The following is a 22,649-nucleotide window of genomic DNA, read 5'->3' as shown; positions in this document are numbered from 1 at the left end:
TTACTTGATGACAATGATGACGTAATACGTACTTGTCTAACACAATCTGAATTTAATTTAATTAATAAACGTATGATTATCATAGCGCAGAAAAGCTTTGTTTTTGCTATTGACTAGGTTGAAGAAAAGGATTAATATAAAGTAATACGTACCCACATCTAAAAACATATTTTAGAATTAATTGATAATCTCTAGAATTAATAAATAAAATAGTCATAGAAATACATAAAATAAAAACAAACAAGATCTTAAGTTTTATTATTTAAATATCGTGTTTGATAAACTTACCATTTTCTGAAAATAAGTAAGAGAATTAAATAAATATCAAACAACTTCAATAATTTAATAGTAATTTATTTAAAACATACCTAATACTTAATTATAACAAAGCACTTAAATAAAAAACGTATTAATAATAAATTAAGTGTTTCTACAAACCAGGAGCTGAAAAAAAAAATGTAAAAGTTAGTATTTGGTAGTTTTGTGGGAAAAAAAATCAACCAAATTGAAATAATTCCACGTCCAAAAGTACAACTTGAAAAAGAGCTTTCAAATGTTGAACTAAAATTGTTTATTGAATGTTAAATTACACAATCAATCATTAAAGAAAGCCTTTATTTAATTTTGTTTAATTTCTCATTCTCTGAAACCGGTGTATTGTTTACGAAGCTGGTTGAAAGTGATACTGTAAATTGTAATGCAATCGTATGTTGTGTAATAAATAAATTTAAATTTGAGTTTTACATCACAAGAATTTGACGATCAATTATCACTTTAAAGCTCTTTATCTGACTATAAAGTCCTTCACTCACACACTTAATTCAAAATCTCATTGACGTATATCTCAGGACTGGCCTTACGGGCAATAAGAAGGGGCATGAATGGGGAAAGTACAGCGGTGTGACACCCCTTCAACGCGATTGGTTGATGAGTTCGCATCTTGCGCGCGATTGGTCGCAAGTCGCAACTAGTTGCGTTAGACCACGGACCTAGAGAGTAAACCGGACAGAGTACATTAGCCAAAAAGTGTGTCCACATGAGAAGTCAAGGTGGGCCGTTGCATCTCTTTCTAATTAGGGTGACCATAAGTCATATGTATGTGGGATAATAGGATAACATTGAATATATAGTTTGGCCAGGATCTTTTGTTATTCGTGCATAGTTATAGAGAATCATACTGTATTTTCGCTGTACTAGTATTATGGTCTGAAAAGGGATGGATATAGTTTTTTTCTCTTCTGTAAAACGCTTCACACAACCTTAGGCACTTAATTTAGTTGTTCTAAAAGCTGTTGCTAATAGGCGCACTGGACCACGAACATGGTGGATCGTCAGGAATGTGGTCCGCCGTAACGTCTGTCAAGAACACGGGTATGAGTGAGAGAGATAGAGAGACAGATATGGTGACAGAACCAGAGGGTCTACCGCGAACCAAGTTCGACGTGTTGCCTCTCTGTCACACTTACGTACGAATTTACAAGTGCGACAGAGAGACAAAATGTCGAAAGTGGTTTGGGGTAGGCCTTCAGGGCAGTGGGGGATTTACAGTATTTGCCGTCCTAGGCCCCAGGCCCTGTAGCAAGCACTAGACGCCCCTTTCTCAGCACCCATCATATAGACTGCCACCCTAGGCCCGGGCCTATTCGGCCTTAGAGCAAATCCGCCACTGCCTCAGGGTCGCGTGGATCCGCTACGCCCGTTTGTTATAGTTTTTAACTAGGACGCTTGTCACTGGAGCATAAATTAAATTAAAAAAATAAATATCATTTATTATCAGGCGACTAAGGCCCATAGATACATACCTTACAAACTAACATACGTACAATAGTAAAAATCTTACAAGCTAAAAATTATTTCGGCGTCACCGAAAACCATAAACACCGAAGTTCGCAAATTGCGAGCATCTTTCTCTGTCACTGTAATTACTCCTTTATAGGAGTAAAAGAGAAAGATGCCCGTAATTTGCGAACTTCGGTGTTCACGGTGGTAGGCCATCTGTGCGAAAAGAGAAGAGTCGTGAAATGTAAAGAAAAAAGTGATGTGCCGTTCCCAGTAAATTTTCCAAAGAGCGCTGTGCTTATGAGGGCTAAATTCCCAGTAACGTTTCTGGTATCGTTCCAAAAGTCAGTAAATTACGATAAACTTCTATTTATCTTTTATTATCTATGTGCTTTTTTTATTATTATAACAATTTATAAATGTGTCTGTAATGTTTAAGGACTTTGGATTTCAATTTTTGCAATTATTTATTCTGTATTGGCTCTCATTTCACCAATTTAAACATGCCGAAATAAATACATACCTATTTATGAAAACTTACGTTTAAGTACGTAATAAGAATTGTGTAAAACCATAAAGGAAGTGGTTAAACTGGTTCTCATCGTGCCGACATCATGGTCACCCTAATGAGTTTGACAATGTCTAACTTGTATTTTTATCGTAAAATGTAATAATTGTGCCTTCCTTGTGAAACGATATTACACAATAAGAAATTATTTCACTCCCACAACCTTTAACGCAACATTTCTTCACCATTTTTAAGAAATTTTGCATTCACGTGTTTTGTAAATATGTCATCAGGTTAGGGATACCAATTAATATTCAAACTTACTGCTACAATGTCTACCATATCAAAATTAGTGTTTTTTATTGTTGTGCACATGCTTGGTTAAATCAGTTAATAATATTGACATCATAATTATTTACAAATTTCCTAAAAGATATCAGAACCGTAACACTCTGAATATAGCACTTAAATAATATAAGAAGGTATTTAATTTCAGTAGTATATTGATATAAATACTACCACAATGGTATATTTTTAACATTGGCAACATGTGCGAGTGAGACACCGCGGCCCACCTTTGCTATCTCAAGTGGACCGTTTTCTCTGTACTGGTACGAACGTCTTTCTGGCTCTGTGATAAGGTTCAATTTAGTATGACAAAAAAAGTGACAGTTCACTCCTTCTTATAACTCCATGCGTTAGACTGCACGATTGGCTCGAAATCGTGAGTGACACCGCTGATCCAGTACCATTTTTAGTGCCCTAGATATACGTCAATGCAAAATCCTAAATCGTAATAGTAAGAGTTTGACTACACTAACTAGGATTTTTTTTAGGATCGCAGTTATAGGAAGACTGAATCGAAAGAGTGGTGAATAAAGCATTTAACTATAAGCAGGGGTTCGCACCCTCCTCCTGACTTCGGCCAAACTCGGCTCCGTTCGGCTCAGCATTGCTCCGAGCAATTATTAGGGTTGACACAACTTGACGTCCCTTTGCGTGCACGACCACAGACAAGATAATAGCTTGAATTTTGACAACCCTAAATAGCCGAAAGGGATAGTGCCAAATATTAGAAAGGGATATCATGATTCGACTCTCAACCGCTGTCAAACTTTGGTTTTGTAGGAAGTTTCCTTTCTGTACGGCAGTACTATTATTTGTTCTGTGCAATTAAGTACCATCAGACATGTACCTCGAACAGTCAGCATTTTATGTCGCTCCTCCTGCCCCCTGCTGTTTTCAATCAACCCGAAGTAATCACCGAAGTCTTGCGGTTGTGGGTCTTTTACGTTTATTTCTATAGTTAATTGCCTGTGGAAATAACATAGTAGTTTTGAAGCCTTCTGCAACAATATATTATTTTAAATTTATTTATTTACCTGTGTTACAATTAAAAATATTATTCTGTCGGCCCGGCCCGCTGGCCTAAACGAAATTGCCGCTTTCCGGGTCCGTCGAACAAAAAATAGTAGCCCTCGCCCAGTAAATAAAAAAAAACAACGGGTTGCATTCCGGGAGTGCCGGCAGAACTGAAAACTCAATGACATTGTAACAGTTTTTGGATCAGGTCACGTGTCCGTCTTACGTCTTACGAATCTTGCGGTCACGTGACCCGTCGCGAGTTTAAAATTTTTTCCCTATCACAAAAAGTGCACGCGCCGCTAAAGAAGTTTTCACTTCAAAAAATCCTAAGATCATATGTAATAGTCGGCTAAGGCGAATAGTTACTGCCCTAAGTGGTATAATATATACACTCGCGAGCAAAGAAACGGAATCACTTCACGTTTGACTTCTCGGCTCAGTAACTTGTCTAATTTTCATGCAATCCAGAAGAAAATAGTACCAAATGAAAGCTAATAATATATCAATTAATGTGCCTCCTAATTAAGCATCCTAATTATGTCTTTTCACCTCGGGTATTTACACAGTAAAACGTGCAAAAACCCTTTATCTTGTTTTAAAATTGTCTAATTACTTACCTATTTGGCATTCTGGAATAATTTAAACATTATAAAAATTTCTATTAATTTTGTTTTACATACACAAAGCTTGGCGATTTAATTCGTTACATTATTAAAATAAACATAATTCGTCACGGACAATAAGTAGACTCGCCACTCACAATTAAATAACCAATGATATAATGAAGTAGACTGAATACAGTAACTTTTCACAAACTTTACAGTAATATTGGAACTGTACGGTTACCATCAGTTTGTCACTGACATAAACGCCGTCGAGAACGTAATTTACTTTCTATACATCTCGCTCGCACTCGCATATTAGTGCAAACGGGATGTATAGAAAGTAAATTACGTTCTCGACGGCGTTTACGTCAGTGACAAACTGATGGTAACCGTACTGTTTAATCTAAATATTGCAATATTCACTCTTTTACTCTAAAGCGGTTGAATTAGATGTTATACACATTGCTCTTCCAGTTGGTGCTGATAGTGAAACTGAGGGGCTACCGCGAAAACCGAAATTCGCAAATTGCGGGGATCTTTCTCTTTTACTCCAATGAAGGCGTAATTAGAGTGACAGAGAAAGATCCCCGCAATTTGCGAATTTCGGTTTTCGCGGTAGCCCCTCTGTTTAACTATAGTCTGTATCTTTAGGTATTTAAATAAAAGTAAACAAACAATTTGTAAATTTTCGGGTAGTTATAACATTTACCGGTTAACCAACCAAATACAAAACCACCTGGATCTGTCACTGAACGGCCTGACTTTAACCTACATTATTTGATCATGTAATGTTTTCATCTACCCTCAACTGGCTTAAGGAGCCATTTTAGGGAAGAATTTATTTCTTTTTTTTTTATCTAAAGATACAGAGTATAAATATGAGCAGTGGTGGCCGAGTAGATATGACGTCTGACTTTCAATCCGGAGGTCGCGGGTTCAAATCCTGGCTCGTACCAATGAGTTTTTCGAAACTTATGTACGAAATATCATTTGATATTTACCACTAGCTTTTCGGTGAAGGAAAACATCGTGAGGAAATCTGCATACATCTGCGAAGAAATTCAAAGGTGTATGTGAAGTCCCCAATCCGCATTGGGCTAGCGTGGGGACTATAGCCCAAGCCCTCTCGCGCATGAGAGGAGGCCTGTGCCCAGCAGTGGGACGTATATAGGCTGAAATGATGAATGAATGATGATAAATATTGCAATAACTCACTGTTTAACTCTAAAGCGGCTGGACGGGATGTTGTAAACATCGTTGTTTTTCGCCCGCACCATGAGCCCGTGGAATCGGCAATTATCACAGTTAATGGGAATAGCGGAGCTGTTCAGCTTCTGACCGTGGAGGGCGTCGATGGTCTTTGCGGTTACTTCTATGTTGCTTGGATCTGAACAAAAAATGTTTACATACCTACATTAATATTTTTTTTATATGTAAGGGCTGATTTAGACGGCGCGCGAACTCGCATGCGATTTTAGTTACATTGCGGACTGTTGGTTACGTCCAATTCAACCGACCGACCAAAACCCGCAATGTAATAAAACTCGCATGCTAGTTCTCGCATCGTCTAAATCAGCCCTAAGGCTACTTTTCCATGGAGATGTGAGAAAATACAGTAACTTTAACTGCAAAGTACCTATTCACTGCTCAGATTATAATGCAATTGATGCACGGATTGAAGCAACAGTTAAGGGTAGGAGTGTTGGTGATGATGAAAACAAAAAAGAACATGTGTATGTCTATGGCGATGAATTTAAGAATGTCTATTACGATGACAAGTGTGAAGCTGACAAAAACTATTACAGATGTAGAGCATAATTATTTTCCATCGTATTTTCTCGGAACCGTTCTTATTCGTCACGATACTTCAGTCAACCTCAGTACTTTTTGTAACGAGACTGACTGACGTGAAAATACGATGGAAAATAATTATGCACTAAATCTGTATAATGGTGATGATCAGGAGTTATCTGATGATTAAAATGATGGTGATAGTTAAGATGAAAATACTGTTAATTAAAAAGAACTAACTTAAAGACAAGAACTTCATAGGAGTCGGTTTGTTGTTAATGTTAATGATGGCGAAGAAGGTCCCGAAGAACTTCGGCGAGAACTCCTCGAAGGACAGCGTTATTGTGATGCTGAAGGCTCCGATCTTCGCGGAGAAGTCGCTTTGGCTGATCTGCAAAAATATTAAGATGAATTAAGGTTGACTCACGCTAGACTGGGCCGTGCCCGGGCCGAGGCCTCCGACATGTCATTTCTATGACGGCCGATCGGTGATCACGTGGTGCTTTCCATAGAAAATGAAGCTCCGGAAGCTCCAGCCCGGCCACGGCCCGGTCTAACGTGAGTCATCCTTAACACTATTTTAATAGGTGAGTCCAAAGCCCACCGTCTACGCTGGCTTGGTCACCTCGAAAGGATGGGAGAAGTATAGCACTACTTTAGGACATGAACCTTGTCTTCAAGGCTAGTGTTCCGTTTAAATAATTATGAAATAATAAATAATAAACATTCTTACACAAATTGACTAAGTCCCACGGTAAGCTCAAGAAGGCTTGTGTTGTCGGTACTCAGACAACGATATATAATATACAAATACTTAAATACATAGAAAATATTCATGACTCAGGAACCAATAACTGTGCTCATCACACAAATAAATGCCCTTACCGGGATTCGAACCCAGGACCATCGGCTTCGCAGGCAGTGTCACTACCCGCTAGGCCAGACCGATCGTCATAAATGCCACCATAAACGCCAAATTCCTATGATAATATGACGTTTGCAACTTTGCAGTGCTGCTCACACTTGGTCGCTGGAAGGTTAGCCTAGAATCTAGATGGATTTTAGCACCTAGGTACAGTAGGAACTCACCTTTCTCGATTTTCCCTTGCTGGTTTTGACCTGGATTTTTTCGAGGCTAAAACCTAAACAAAAACAGTTATAAGATTTATAAGTAAGCAAAAACGAACATCTTAACGGGAATCCTTTAGAACCTATGTGAAAATGTATGTAATTTTGAAAACACGTTTTCACAAAAAGTAGCAATATCTCTAAAACGAAGCCGTCTGGGAAACTTTATAATCTTTATATGTGATCAGTACGGATATGATGGTCGTTCTTGTCTACGTGACAGCGTGATAAAACGATGTCGGTCACTTTCTATCCCACGGTGTTAAAAAGTGACAGTTATTTTATCACGTGGATAAAGATGGATAAAGCCATCCATAATACGCCGGCAGGAATACACTTTTTTTTATCAAGGAGGCAAACGAGACAAAGTGGAGACAAACCACACCTGATGGTAAGAAATTAAAGCCCATTTTGCAACACTAGAGGGGTAGCAACTTAGAGCATTTAGTAACTAGAGGGAGACGCCTTGGCTGTTGGCTGTCATTTTCTGTACAAAACAGTCTGCCGATTTTTGCGAGGGAGGGGATCCCAAATGTATTGCTATTTCTACATGATTTGTACGTAACGTACAAATAGCCATGTCAGTCCATACAAAAGTTTGCTCAATTGTGCAAGGTTTTTGGCAGAGGGGTAAGCTCTTAAAGGCGACTCCAGTTATTAAATGCTCTAAGGGCAGCAAGTGTGTCGCCGTCCTTAAAGAAGGGAGTACGCGCCTTTCTTGAAGGTTTGACAGCCGCCGCGGGCGACAGTTCTTTCCACAGTTTAGCTGTGCGAGCCAGGAAGTTTCTGGAGAGTTCACAGTTCAGGCCGCTTAGCCAACATGCCAATCGCTTACGCTCCGTAGCGATCGAAACGCAACTGTCACTGTCGCACTAATACGGAAGAGGGATATAGAGAAACAAAGCGTTTCGTTGTCGAAGCGACAGCGATTGTCAGCTTCGCTAGGACGTCAGGACTGCCAAACATCTCAGTGGCGATTCATCCTTAATTACAGTGCCCAGGGGTGGCAGAATACCGGGCACAACACCTCGGCTCAGCGGGGTCTCTCCCAGAAGTCGTCGGCAACGTCAAGGGTCTGCTAGGCTTCTTTATAGAGTTGGGTTGGCAAGAATAGTGCCGCCAACCCACCACGCAAAATAGGCGCAATAATATGACGTCGAGTTGCGGAAACCAAGCCCGCCAGAACCTATAACCTATAACCTATACAGTGTTAGCTTATACTCTTGCAGGATTTACTTACTGAGACTTCGTCTTCCACCATGGGGTATGATGATGGTTCGCGGGCTGCTCGTATAGGACTGCATGCCCGGATGTACATACTCGTCTATACTGTCCTCTGTCAACATATTATCATAAGAATATCATACATATTGTTGCTCAAAAACTGAAAAAAGCATACACATGGTTAATGTAGTTTTAAACAGATCAAATAGGTAATATTCGCTGCAATGAGGAAGTTCCGGTAGCTCAACTCGTAGAGGGTTGGCTGGTATCCTGGAGTTGCGAGTTCATGTCTCACCCGAGTATTTTACACGTTTCGTTTATTTCTAACAAATGTGGTTTTCTTTAGCAAACGTGATTGCTCACAGGCGTACCTACGGTGGGGCAAGGACCAAGGTGGGCCAGAATTGCTCCACCCTGGTCTCTGACCATAAGCTAAGAATTTTTAGGCTCAATTAATCAAATTGCAAAATTAAATATTCATTTAGATAATTTAAATATTACCGTAAAAAACTCAAATCTATAATTTTTTTACGCATAAAAATACAATGTACCCATCTGGATTCTGGACACGTATTTACTAGAGATGCAACGGATAGTTGTTTGGCCGGATACCGGATACCGGATATTCGGCCTGACCATCGGCCGATTATTCGGTATCCGGTCGCCGAATATTCGGCCGGCGGAACTATACCTACATTTCGGTTTTTCAGGTGCGCATTATGCAGGTTTTGACATGTTTCATAGTGAACGGTAGCGCGGACTCATTTCTAGGTTCGAAATGAGTGCGCGTGCAAGTGAGTGGAATGTTTAAATTGTTTTAAAATAATAAACGAGTACCTACGATTGTAACCGTGACTGTTTCTTATTCCAATTTTGTTTACTACGAAATCAAGCAATGTTACTTTCCGGTATCCGGCTGGATAGTAGGCCACTATCCGGTATTCGGACGGATGTTAAAATAATGGCCGGATAGTAACCGAATATCCGGTGCATCTCTAGTATTTACCACACTGAGAGCGCAGCATTGCCGACAATCATCTTTATTGGCTAGGCAGTAGGCTCCGCTCCTCTTTCGGCTCTTTCCCCTAAACCCCTCTCTCTCTCTCTCTCCGGATAGTTTCGTAAATATTCGAGCTGTTTCAACTGTACCCTGTTACAACATACCCAGCCTCCTCCACTTCTGCCCCACCCCTTAAAAAATGCTGCGTATGTACGCCCATGATTGCTTGTTACAAATTAATTTTGTACCAAATTTGTTCCATCGTAATTGTAACTGTAGGTATAAGTCAACTTACCGGGTATAGCTGAAATTAGAATAACATTATATTACTTTTCATCTCAACAGCTCAAAGCTACTAAAAAACAGTAAGCGAAACATCATGACACACAAGATTAAAATTAAATGCAACTTGCGTCTATTGAGATTTTCGCCTAGCTCAAGATTCTAAATAACAAAATACACGTTTAAAGCCAAAGGTATTTAATTTTCCTACTTTAGGTGAACAAATAACATTTTGTTCATTAGCATTTTCGTTATAGGTGTATTCCCATTTGTCCCCGCCCCACGTGACCGCTGCCACAGGTAGGTACATGAGGCGGGGCCAAATGAGAATGATTCATATGAATGCACCTATTCCCATCTGTACCCGGCGGAGACAAATAGGAATATGTACACCCAAGTACTACTGTAACTATTGTAATGACTGGAAACTTACGTGGAACAATTTCTGGAAAAATATTACGTCACAATTTATTAATATAATAAAATAAAAAAATATATATTCGTATTAAACACAATAATTCTTATTTAAAACTCACCATCTTCTGCAATATTCAAACCATTTATTAATAAAATTATAAAGTAATAATGTAAGTAGCTATTTTAATACGTTAAGTAAAATACCAACTGTAAAATAAACAAGTGCGAGTCGGACTTGTCCACCGAGGGTTCCGTAATTTTTAGTATTTGTTGTTATAGCGGCAACAGAAATACATCATCTATGAATATTTCAACTGCCTAGCTATCACGGTTCATGAGATACAGCCTGGTGACAGACAGACAGACGGACAGCGGAGTCTTTGTAATAGGGCCCCGTTTTTACCCCTTACCCAACCCTAAAAATTAAGAAACAAAAATTTAAAAAGTAAATATATTACGTATATATAATCAGATTTATTTGTTACTTACTCTCGTAATCTAAAAATAAAAATATATTGTTCTAAATTTAATATTCAATTATAATCCGAAAAACCACGAAAACCAGATCCAAATTATAAAACTTAAGTATTCTTTTGTTGCACATACCCTCAAATGCTGGAAGAAAATTTAAATCGTTAGTCTTTTTGACTCTGAGATAAAAAAAACATATACAAATTAATTTTAAGAGCAAGCAAAAAAATATATTGTGTATGATTGTGTATACTTACTGTCAGCTAAAAATATAGTCACATAATTAGTATATAACGATAAGATTTTACACAATGACACCCACACTGAGGTGTGGAGCGAAGAATAATTTAATTCCCACTTACAGTGGTATCCAGACGGGACTGATCAAATCGGTTGATTTGATCAGAAATGAAATTGGCGTCAATCTCCAATTTTAGATTTTTGGTGATATTAGAGCCCTCTAAATTGAAAAAATGCCCCAGAACGAAAATACTGGCCTCACAAATTGGTATTCTTGCGTCCGCAGTTCATTATATCGGTCATTATCGGCGGTTGAATTCGGCGACCCCAATTGGTATTTGCGTCCGCACCTCCTGATTCAATCGGGCAATTGAATCAGATTGGCGAAAAATTGACTAATCTGGATATGCCTTAAGTGTATAAAGGTAGAATAGGGTAATTTCGAAAGGAAAAAAAACTAAAAAAAGTGGCGGAGAATTCCGAAATTAATTATCTTATTACAATTAATATGAGTGGTTCACATAAGATAGTATTTTTATTATGTTCACATAAGATATATTTTAGCTAGTGAAACTATAATTATTTATAATAGAATGCTAAAAACCAGTACTAAAATATATTGTTATATATTTACTTACGAGCATCGGCTGTAATAAACAAATTAACTTTTATAAACAAATACTGAAAATGTTTATTTTATTAAAAAGATCACAATTAACTTCAGTTAAGTCCCATATAAATAGTAACCTAAAATTAAAACTACCTACAAAACTAAATTAACGTTAAAATAATGTTTATTTTTAAACCTACTTTAAAATTACACAAATTTTATTAAATATGTATGATGTACTTTATGATTAGTGGTAATCTCTCTCTATCACTCTTCTATGTACATAAGTGCGTATGATTCGTCCCTGAATCGCAGTCGAACTTCGGTTTTGTAGGAATTTTCCTTTCTGTACGGCAGTACTATTACTTACTCGTATTCTGTGCTAATGTTCTAATACGAGTATTACTTCTTTCTTTGTTAGTACAGTTTATTGTATACTTACGCCACAGTTCGCTGGCAGGGGTCGCCATGTCAGGTGAGGGTAGACTGAAGATGTAACCGATCTGGCATGGGTTCCAGTGGTCACACACCTCCCGGTCCGTACTTGTTCTGTTGTATGTATTGTTGTATGTATTTTTGTTGTTATACTTACGCCACAGTTCGCTGGCAGGGGTCGCCATGTCAGTAAAACTGTAGAGGGTAAACTGAAGATGTAACCGATCTGGCATGGGTTCCAGTGGTCGCACACCTCCCGGTCCGTACTTGTTCTGTTGTATGTATTGTTGTATGTATTTTTGTTGTTATACTTACGCCACAGTTCGCTGGCAGGGGTCGCCATGTCAGGTGAGGGTAGACTGAAGATGTAGCCGATCTGGCATGGGTTCCAGTGGTCACACACCTCTCGGTCCGTACGTGTACTGTTGTATATATTGTTGTATGTATTTTTGTTGTTATACTTACGCCACAGTTCGCTGGCAGGGGTCGCCATGTCAGGTGACGGTAGACTGAAGATGTAACCGATCTGGCTTGGGTTCCAGTGGTCACACACCTCTCGGTCCGTACTTGTAGGTACTGTTGTATGTATTTTTGTTGTTATACTTACGCCACAGTTCGCTGGCAGGGGTCGCCATGTCAGGTGAGGGTAGACTAAAGATGTAACCGATCTGGCATGGGTTCCAGTGGTCGCACACCTCTCGGTCCGTACGTGTACTGTTGTATATATTGTTGTATGTATTTTTGTTGTTATAATACTTACGCCACAGTTCGCTGGCAGGGGTCGCCATGTCAGGTGACGGTAGACTGAAGATGTAACCGATCTGGCTTGGGTTCCAGTGGTCACACACCTCTCGGTCCGTACTTGTAGGTACTGTTGTATGTATTTTTGTTGTTATACTTACGCCACAGTTCGCTGGCAGGGGTCGCCATGTCAGGTGAGGGTAGACTGAAGATGTTACCGATCTGGCATGGGTTCCAGTGGTCACACACCTCTCGGTCCGTACTTGTAGGTACTGTTGTATGTATTTTTGTTGTTATACTTACGCCACAGTTCGCTGGCAGGGGTCGCCATGTCAGGTGAGGGTAGACTGAAGATGTTGCCGATCTGGCATGGGTTCCAGTGGTCGCACACCTCTCGGTCCATACTAGTAGATACTGTTGTATGTATTGTTGTTGTTATACTTACGCCACAGTTCGCTGGCAGGGGTCGCCATGTCAGGTGAGGGTAGACTGAAGATGTAACCGATCTGGCATGGGTTCCAGTGGTCGCACACCTCTCGGTCCGGGTCCAGTTCCGTCACGTATTTATACGTCTGTTAATAGGAATATAAATTACTATCAGCATTGCGAACACGCTAGCTTTATGTTTCTTCAAAAAACCGGGCAAGTGCGAGTCGGACTCGCGCACGAAGGGTTCCGTACCATGACGAAAAAAAAACGGAAAAAAATGCAAAAAAAAACGGTCACCCATCCAAGTACTGACCACGCCCGACGTTGCTTAACTTTGGTCAAAAATCACGTTTGTTGTATGGGAGCCCCATTTAAATCTTTATTTTATTCTGTTTTTAGTATTTGTTGTTATAGCGGCAACAGAAATACGTCATCTGTGAAAATTTACATCCTGATGGTGACAGACAGACGGACGGACGGACGGACGGACAGCGAAGTCTTAGTAATAGGGTCCCGTTTTACCTTTTGGGTACGGAACCCTAAAAAAGAAGGAGCGCATAATGCAATACTGTTGGAGCAATATAGAAGTTCCTTGTTAATTGGGGCCATAGAGTAATATAAGTAAAGAAAGAGTGGTAACTCCATACATTAGTTTTCTTACCAAAACGCGCGTTAGTTCGTAGTCGACATCTAACACGATTGATTAACACAAGACTTGGTGAACTATCAAGTAATGGCAGTGAGGAGACACTCCTCACTTCGGTCGAACTCGGCTCCGTTCGGCTCAGCATTGCTCCGAGCAAATTATTAGGGTTGGCACTACATGACTTTGCTTTTGCGTGCACGACCACAGATAAGATAAGCACTTGAATTTTGACAACCCAAGGGATAGTGCCATATATTAGAAAGGGATAGCATGATTCGAACCCTGAACCGCTGTCAAACTTCGGGTTTGTAGGAAGTGTCCTTTCTGTACGGTAGTACTATTACTTCTTCTGTGGTAATGGCAACATACATATTTTCACTCACCCGATCCGGGTAATACCGGTAGTGCACCACGACGTCCTCAGTGTCTTCCAATGAACACTTGGAGGTCGTGTAGTTGAAGGAAGTGCGTTCTATGGGTGCGCAGCCGTACACGGTGGTGCCGTTTCGGGGTAGATCGGGGCCTTCGATCTTGTGACCTGATAACGGAAAAAACAAATATTATAGGACATTTTTACACAAATTGACTAAGCCCCACGGTAAGCTCAAGAAGGCTTGTGCTGTGGGTACCTACTAGACGACGATATATATAATATACACATACATATAAATACTTATATACATAGAATACATCCATAACTCAGCAACAAATATTTGTGATGAACACACAAATGAATGCCCTTACCAGGATTCGAACCCGGGACCTTCTGCTTCGTAGGCAGGGTCACTACCGATTAGGCTAGGAGGCCGTTCGTTAAGCTGTCTATGACATTTTAATTGTTTTAAAACTTGGCCGGGGGCCGAACTCCACGTAGGGCCGAAGGCCCATAGCGTCCGGCAGGTGCGTGCTTCCTGCAACTTCCTACACTACAATATTTGAAAAATAAAATGGAAAGATTCTCTGCCTCGGCCGAGTTTGGAACTCGTGACTCCAGGATATCAGCCCTGTTGCGCTCAGGCTAGTTCTAGTTTCATAATATTTAAAACTTTCGCGTTTTGAACACATATTAACTCACATTTATTTATCTATCTTCGGATGTGTGCGTGGATATTGTGAGTGTTGCGTGTCGGACTATTGACAATTATTCAGTAACATTATGTGTAAGTGGGTGGTTTGAAAATGTGATGTCTACCCCAAACTTTTTCATACACTTTTCGTCGGGTAGTTGCACAAATCTCTGTTTTGACATTTTGCTGGGACATCAGTTAGCCGCGACCACGACCAGTGAAACCTGTGTCGAAACGTCGATAAATAATAAGGTAATAAAATAAATTCGCGATAGACCTCTATAAATGTGAGTTAATATGTAGTTCTAATTTCGTTCGTCTATTATTTTATTATTTGTGGCAAGGCATCGTTAGCAGACGCGTCTGCTTGAATACAAAATTAGACCCTTCATTTTTTCCATCCGACAGGAAAAAGCAGCCATCTCATACCTCTCTCTGTCCCTCGTACCAAAAAGCATCCTGTACGGATATGATAGTCGTTCTTGTCTACGTGACAACGTGATAAAACGGTGTCCGTCACTTTCTATCCCACGGTGTTAAAAAGTGACAGTTATTTTATCACGTGGATAAAGATGGATAAAGTTATCCATAATAGGCCGGCTGAAAAAGGCTAGATAAAATAGCCTGTATAGCATGTTTGGTTCAGATTGAGCGCCTAATTAGCACAACTCGATCTACACTCGACACATTTGCTAGATTATTGCTAGTGTATTGCAAAAAAAATGTACGTAATTAAGCGCAGTTAAGAAGCTGTGATTAGTATTAACTTAATTGATTCATTTGTGTTACGAAAATTAACTATGTAAATTGTATTGTATTTATTGTACTTAATTCGTACACATATAAGTTTATTACGTACGTTAACACACTTTCATGCATCTAACTTAAATAGAAATGGCTTAACTGTTGTAACACAATGGAATCAATTAACTGTAGACTAATTACAGGTGCTTAAATATGTACAATTTTTTTTGCAATTCTATCAGACCCAGAGCCGATTTGGCCCCTGCCCACAAAGTGTCCAAACATTGAATACGATTACGAGTACCTTGGCAAAAAAGAATAGAAATTAAAAAGTGGCAACACTGTAGTGTCGTCCTGAGGGGCTACCGCGAAAACCGAAATTCGCAAATTGCGGGATCTTTCTCTTTTACTCCAATGAAGGCGTAATTAAAGTGACAGAGAAAAATGCCCGCAATTTGCGAACTTCGATTTTCGCGGTTATAGCCCTGTTTTCTTATAAGGCGTACCCGCCGATAATTACCGATATTACCGATAAAATGAGGTGCGGACGCAAGAATACCAATTTGTGAGGCCAGTATTTTCGTTCTGGGGCATTTTTTCAATTTAGAGGTCTCTAATATCACCATAAATCTAAAATTGGAGATTGACGCCAATTTCATTTATGATCAAATCGACCGATTTGATAAGTCTCGCCTGGATACTACTATACATATATAGCTGGTCAAGCAAATCTTGTCAGTAGAAAAAGGCGCGAAATTCAAATTTTCTATGGGACGATAACCCTTCGCGCCTACATTTTTTAAATTTGCCGCCTTTTTCTACTGACAAGATTTGCTTGACCAGATTTAAATTGGTTTGAAAGGGACGACACAGTGCTGCCACTTTTTAATTTCTACTCTTTTTTGCCAAGCTGTGATAACTTACGGTTGCAGAAGAAGTATTTGTTCTCGGCGTTATAAAGTTCCTTGTCTTCGGCGCTGAGACACGCGTCGTACATGATCTGTGTGGGCGTGATGTCGTCCTCGCACAGCAGCACGCCGGAGCCGTCAGGCTCCTTCGACGCGCGGTTCGCCGGGCAGCGGTACATCAGGCCTGATGTACCGCTGCCTGATGTACCGCTATCATCTAATATTTCGATTCCAATAGGTCTGTACGACGCTCGAGTAACTACACATTTAGCATCGTCGGCTCCTCTACTATAATGGGTGTCCGCACGGCCTGGGCCCAGTTTTATAAAGTTACAAGTTACAGGTTACAAGAGTACAGGCTACAGGCACCTGTAATGCACTGTGAACGGCTACAGGTGTTTTATAAATACACATAGATAATTACAGTTGTAAAGAACCACGGTCAATCTCGATTACATGTGAAATCTACAGGTGTGAAGGACATCACTATTTTAAAAAAAACGTCTGTCATAGATACTCTGTGCTCTACTCACGCTCTACTAAATGCTGTGTTATTGTTTGTTGTAAAATATTAATTATTGGAAAAATGCCCAGAAATGAAGGAAAAATCGAGTGGTTGAGAGCGGTGTTCGATGCCAAGGATATACTTTTCGGGCCGTTTTCAGATTCAGATTAAGTTAGATTTCATGAAATATTTACCTAATAAGTAAATAAATACTGTTTCACATTACATTATAAAATGTATCGTTTCGGTAGCGGCTCAAAGATAAGTACGCTGTGTATCGAAAATGATGAATAGTACACTTTACCATAATGTGAATTGTGAATGCACTATACTTAAATAAAGAGACGAATGCTAATAAATCAACGACAAATATCGGCACCAATCCCTTTCCGTTTCCTAGTAGATAAAATAAAACGATATCATCAATAAAATCAATATCAAACATATTGTCACTTTATTTCCTATTTACACATAGGTAATTACATTAACAAAAACTGATAAGGTCAGTGCATGGAAAAGTATGCATGCCCTGGCAAAATCGTTCGCGTTGGTGCCTAACAATAAAGAGTAAAGTTTAAAATCGCTCAGAAAACGAATAATTTTAATTAAAACTTAAGAATTACAGGACTCAAGACGTATGTCAGTTTTTGTTACAAGTGTATCAATCTACACTTGTAATTTACAATATTTTTATAAAACGCTTGTTCGATTATGAGTTTAAAACTATTAAACTCCCATATTTTCGTCTATGGTTGAGCTACAGGCACTTGTACCTGTAACCTGTAAAATTGTAACACAGTACTTTTATAAAACGCAAATTGTAAAAAACGGAGCAAGTGTTGCCAGTAAACGCCTGTACACTTGTAACTTGTAACTTTATAAAACTGGGCCCTGATTCGATCGGACAATTTAATCAGATTGGCGAAAAATGTACTAATCTGGATACTTTTTGCCAAGCTGTAATAACTTACGGTTTTTTTTTTCTTTTTTTTTTAAATAACTTACGGTTGCAGAAGAAGTATTTGTTCTCGGCGTTATAGAGTTCCTTGTCCTCGGCGCTGAGACACGCGTCGTACATTATCTGTGTGGGCGTGATGTCGTCCTCGCACAGGAGCACGCCGGAGCCGTCCGGCTCCTTCGGCGCGCGGTTCGCCGGGCAGCGGTACATCAGGCCTGGAAGTACAGTGAAATCTCGATAATCCGGCATTTCGATGATCCGATATACCCGATAACTGGGTATAAATTAAAAACACCCAGGAGAGGAGACAGGAGAGTCCCATTGGCATTAAGTCCGCCTTTTTTTTAATGCATAAATAAATACAGAGAAACACATATACATACCTTACATTTTACTTCCTTCCGACATCCGATATCGGATCGGACAATGTGAAAACGCTACGCTTACGCTTCGTGTGCTGAGGGCCTAAATGACCTTACCTTTCCTAATAATAAGTTGCGGTTTATTTCTCATCTCGACTATCGTGACGCCCTTCTCTCCATTCTGTATGGCGGTCATCACTCGTTTATGGAGTGTGGTTCTCCGTTCCTGTTCAGCAATGATGTAGGGAAGCAGCTCTTCGGAGAGTACGTCGACTTTCTTCTTCGCTTCCGCGTGCTGAGGGCCTAATGAGGGCTAAATGACCTTACCTTTCCTAATAATAAGTGGTGGTTTATTTCTCATCTCGACTATCGTGACGCCCTTCTCTCCATTCTGTATGGCGGTCATCACTCGTTTATGGAGTGTGGTTCTCCGTTCCTGTTCAGCAATGATGTAGGGAAGCAGCTCTTCGGAGAGTACGTCGACTTTCTTCTTCGCTTCCGCGTGCTGAGGGCCTAATGAGGGCTAAATGACCTTACCTTTCCTAATGATAAGTGGCGGTTTATTCCTCATCTCGACTATCGTGACGCCCTTCTCTCCATTCTGTATGGCGGTCATCACACGTTTATGGAGTGTGGTTCTCCGTTCCTGTTCAGCAATGATGTAGGGAAGCAGCTCTTCGGAGAGTACGTCGACTTTCTTCTTCGCTTCCGCGTGCTGGGGGCCTAATGAGGGATAAATGACCTTACCTTTCCTAATGATAAGTGGCGGTTTATTTCTCATCTCGACTATCGTGACGCCCTTCTCTCCATTCTGTATGGCGGTCATCACTCGTTTATGGAGTGTGGTTCTCTGTTCCTGTTCAGCAATGATGTAGGGAAGCAGCTCTTCGGAGAGTACGTCGACCTTCTTCTTCGCTTCCGCGCGCTGAGGGCCTAATGAGGGCTAAATGACCTTACCTTTCCTAATAATAAGTGGCGGCTTATTCCTCATCTCGACTATCGTGACGCCCTTTTCCCCGTTCTGTATGGCGGTCATCACACGTTTATGGAGTGTGGTCCTCCGTTCCTGTTCAGCAATGATGTAGGGAAGCAACTCTTCAGAGAGTACGTCGACTTTCTTCTTCGCTTCGGCGTTCATCTACAAAAGTATCATAGAAGAAAATTCACATGAAGTAGGTATACATGGTCAAGCAAATCTTGCCAGTAGAAAAAGGCGCGAAATTCAAATTTTCTATGAGACGATATCCCTTCGTGCCCACATTTTTCAAATTTGCCGCCTTTTTCTACTGACAAGATCTGCTTGACCGACTTTAATAGATTTTTATATTAAAAGGAAAAAACCGGCCAAGTGAGAGTCGGACTCTGCAGGGTTCTGTATCATTACGCAAAAAACGACAAAAAATCACGTTTGTTGTGTGGGACCCCACTTAAATATTTATTATATTCTGTTTTTAGTATTTGTTGTTATAGCGGCAACAGAAATACATCATCTGTGAAAATTTCAACTGCAGCTATCACGGTTCATGAGATACAGTCAGCTAAGTCTTAGTAATAGGTTACATACAGTGTTACATATGTCTTTGGTAATAGGGTCCCATTTTTATCCTTGGGTAATATTTTTTTAGATATTTCAAATTTCAATAAACGCGTTTTACACACATATATTTTGATATACTTTTAGTATGTCAAAAAGATACACACAAGGAACTAAAAACATCAAACCCCGTCTTTGTGGGAATTATTTTGACCCCAACAAAGGCTAGCATCTCCTCTCCTATACGGAACCCTAAAAATTGAAAAATTCGCTGCTTCTGGCAGGGCTTGAACCTGGTTTATTTTCTAACAATTGAACAATTAAGTAACAATTAATTTTACCCGATCAGCATCCTTGTTGAATTTGATTCCAGTACCGTCCTGTAAAAAAGTGAAATGTTTAATTTCAATATTTTTTTCTGCTGCGTAATTGCCGCGACTCATACAAAATGTATAAAAAGACTCGTGGCGAAGAATTAGACGCAACTGCAGACATATTCTCAGAGAATGACCCGCGACATGAATACGGATGAATATCTTACCACTGCCTGCCGCCGGACTATGTTGGCGAGGTACCGGCCCCTTCTAGAAGCAGGCAGCAATACGCTACCGGGCACCACTTCATCCCCTGTCTGCAATACAAACGAAAACTATTGGGTGCATACAAGTACAAGCAGACCAAAACCAGTAGTGGCGTACTGTGAACTAGTATAGCCGTGGGCGAAGTCGGGAGCCCCTTTAATTTAAGGCCATGGGCCAAGAGCGATAAATTTTCGAGTTAAGTTATAGACACCCATATTTTTACATTTGACTGTACCTACATATACTCTGTATCTTTAGGTACTTAAATGAAACTAAACAAATAATTTGTACATTTTCGGGTAGTTATAACATTTATTGATTAACCAACCAAATACAAAACCGCCTGGATCTGTCACTGAACGACCTGACTTTAACCTACATTATTTGATCATGTAATGTTTTCATCTTCCCTCAATTGACTTCAGGAGCCATTTGAGGGTAGATTTTGTTTACTCTTTTTTATATACCTAAAGATACAGACTTTACTTGCGACCATGGTATAATAATATACTCCGCCTGGTACTCCATTCCCGTCTTTTCTAGGTCACCTAACTGACACGGGCTTACGTCATCATGCGACAGCGCTATATGATAATATGCGATAGCGCTATATATAGCGGCCATGTTGTTGTGACGTAGCCCCGTGTCACTCTGGGAATGGAAGACCATGTTTTATTAGACTATGCTTGCGACTAGATTCGTCCGAGGTGTACTAAAATAACTTAGTACTTACCGGTGGATACCCGCATTTTATTAAATTAACTATACTTAGAATATATAAAACTATGTGCACCGTTCCCATTGTGAATCGCCCGATGACTAACAGGCGAAAAGGTATAAAATTCCAATCAAAACTAATTGGACCAATTAGGAAAGTTGTTATTTTTTACGATTTATTTTAGATACGAATAATAAATTATACCGGACGATTTTGTAAAGTACCTTATACTAGCTTTTTCACGCAACTTTTGACCCATGAAATTATCACTAGGCATCTGAGGGCCTTCCTGTCACACTTACGTACGAATTTACAAGTGCGACAGAGAGGCAACACTTCGAACGTGGTTCGGGGTAGGCCGCCTGACCTTCTCGCAAATGCACAAATATAATATTTCAATAGTTAGAAATAGACAAATGTGCTTACCGCACGGTCGGACACGAGGTTTCCGACGGTCCAATGTCACCCTGACCGGGCGCGCAATACAATTCGATGGTAAATTTTCACTCGGAAGTCGGAAGCCTTCCTTTTCGACCGTGTGATAGGCGCTTTATACCCAATATACCAACTAATAAACCAATATATATTGACTCTACCAACTAATCTGTACATAATGTTAAGCAAAATAAACGCATTTCATTTCATTTTATACCGTGGTTTATGGTGATAAAGGCGTATCCAGAGTAGACAATTTTTCACCAATCAGATTAAATTGCCCGATCGAATCAGGACGTGCGGACGCAAACGCCAATTTGGCTCGCCTAATTCAACAGCTGATAATGACCGATATTATAACGATAAAATGAGGTACGGACGCAAGAACACCAATTTGTGACGCCAGTATTTTCGTTCTGGGGCATTTTTTCAATTAAGAGGGCTCTAATATCACCATAAATCTAAAATTGGTGATTAAATTGGAGATTGACACCAATTTCATTTCTGATCAAATCGGTCGATTTGATCATCCCGTCTGGATACCACTTAAAGTATCACGTATGTGGCAGTAAAGCGCCTACTACACGGCGCAAACAAGGCTTCTGACGGTCTAAATTCGTCCTTACTCCTTATTCTCGTTGGAGCGCAATACAATTTGGTGGCAAATCACTTTTTACTCTGTCGGAAACTAGCAAGGTGACATTGGTCTGAAGCCTTGTTTCCGACTGTGTTAATTGTATGCACTTTACCTACAATCACGGAGGTAGGTGTGAAAAAGGTAAACCTTTAAGTTAAGTAAGTTTTTTGATTTGGCGCCTTTTTACAAATTATTAATTATCATAATTTCTATAAAATATTAAAATTTTCTATGACACGATATTCTTTCGCGCCTACATTTTTCAAATTTGCCGCCTTTTTCTACTGACAAAATCTGCTTGACCAACTATAATATTTAATTTTATGGTAAAGTTTAGATTTTTAATGAAATAAGAAGAAACGCAATATTTTGCAAGATCATTTTGACTAGAATTGTATCAGTGTGATTATCATTCTACCTGTAAGGCCCCGTTCGCATGGCAGCTTTTTCAACGCGCGTTAAAAAAGCGTTTGAATGACACAAATGGATAACCATGTATGTATTCACACGACAGCGGTGGCGCTTTTTA

The 22,649-nt window shown here is 39.8% G+C and overlaps 1 protein-coding gene across 1 annotated transcript; it reads right to left on the bottom strand.

Moving 5' to 3' along the window:
- Nucleotides 1-430: 430 nt before the first annotated feature.
- LOC134802176 (uncharacterized) lies at nucleotides 431-21,167 on the bottom strand. Its single transcript, XM_063774770.1, has 13 exons — nucleotides 21,064-21,167; nucleotides 20,291-20,380; nucleotides 20,091-20,129; nucleotides 19,173-19,353; nucleotides 17,901-18,068; nucleotides 14,055-14,209; nucleotides 13,042-13,168; nucleotides 8,417-8,512; nucleotides 7,138-7,190; nucleotides 6,289-6,439; nucleotides 5,473-5,644; nucleotides 3,483-3,640; nucleotides 431-444 (listed from the first exon to the last, which is right to left on the bottom strand). The coding sequence occupies exons 1-13, from the start codon at nucleotides 21,130-21,132 to the stop codon at nucleotides 431-433; spliced, it is 1,473 nt and encodes a 490-aa protein (XP_063630840.1). The 5' UTR covers nucleotides 21,133-21,167.
- Nucleotides 21,168-22,649: the final 1,482 nt, after the last annotated feature.

The sequence above is a fragment of the Cydia splendana genome, chromosome 24 (assembly GCF_910591565.1).
Source record: "Cydia splendana chromosome 24, ilCydSple1.2, whole genome shotgun sequence".
NCBI lineage: Eukaryota > Metazoa > Arthropoda > Insecta > Lepidoptera > Tortricidae > Cydia > Cydia splendana.
Note: the sequence above shows the minus strand (reverse complement) of the source record. Positions and strands in the feature narration are given on the sequence as shown.

Excerpts from the sequence above, each read along its gene's own strand:
- LOC134802176 (XM_063774770.1), bottom strand. The coding sequence starts at position 21,132 with ATGGGAACGGTGCACATAGTTTTATATATTCTAAGTATAGTTAATTTA. Across the intron at positions 19,354-20,090 it reads TCAACAAGGATGCTGATCGG|ATGAACGCCGAAGCGAAGAA; the intron begins GTAAAATTAATT and ends ATACTTTTGTAG. Across the intron at positions 5,645-6,288 it reads TATGAAGTTCTTGTCTTTAA|ATCCAAGCAACATAGAAGTA; the intron begins GTTAGTTCTTTT and ends TTTTTTGTTCAG.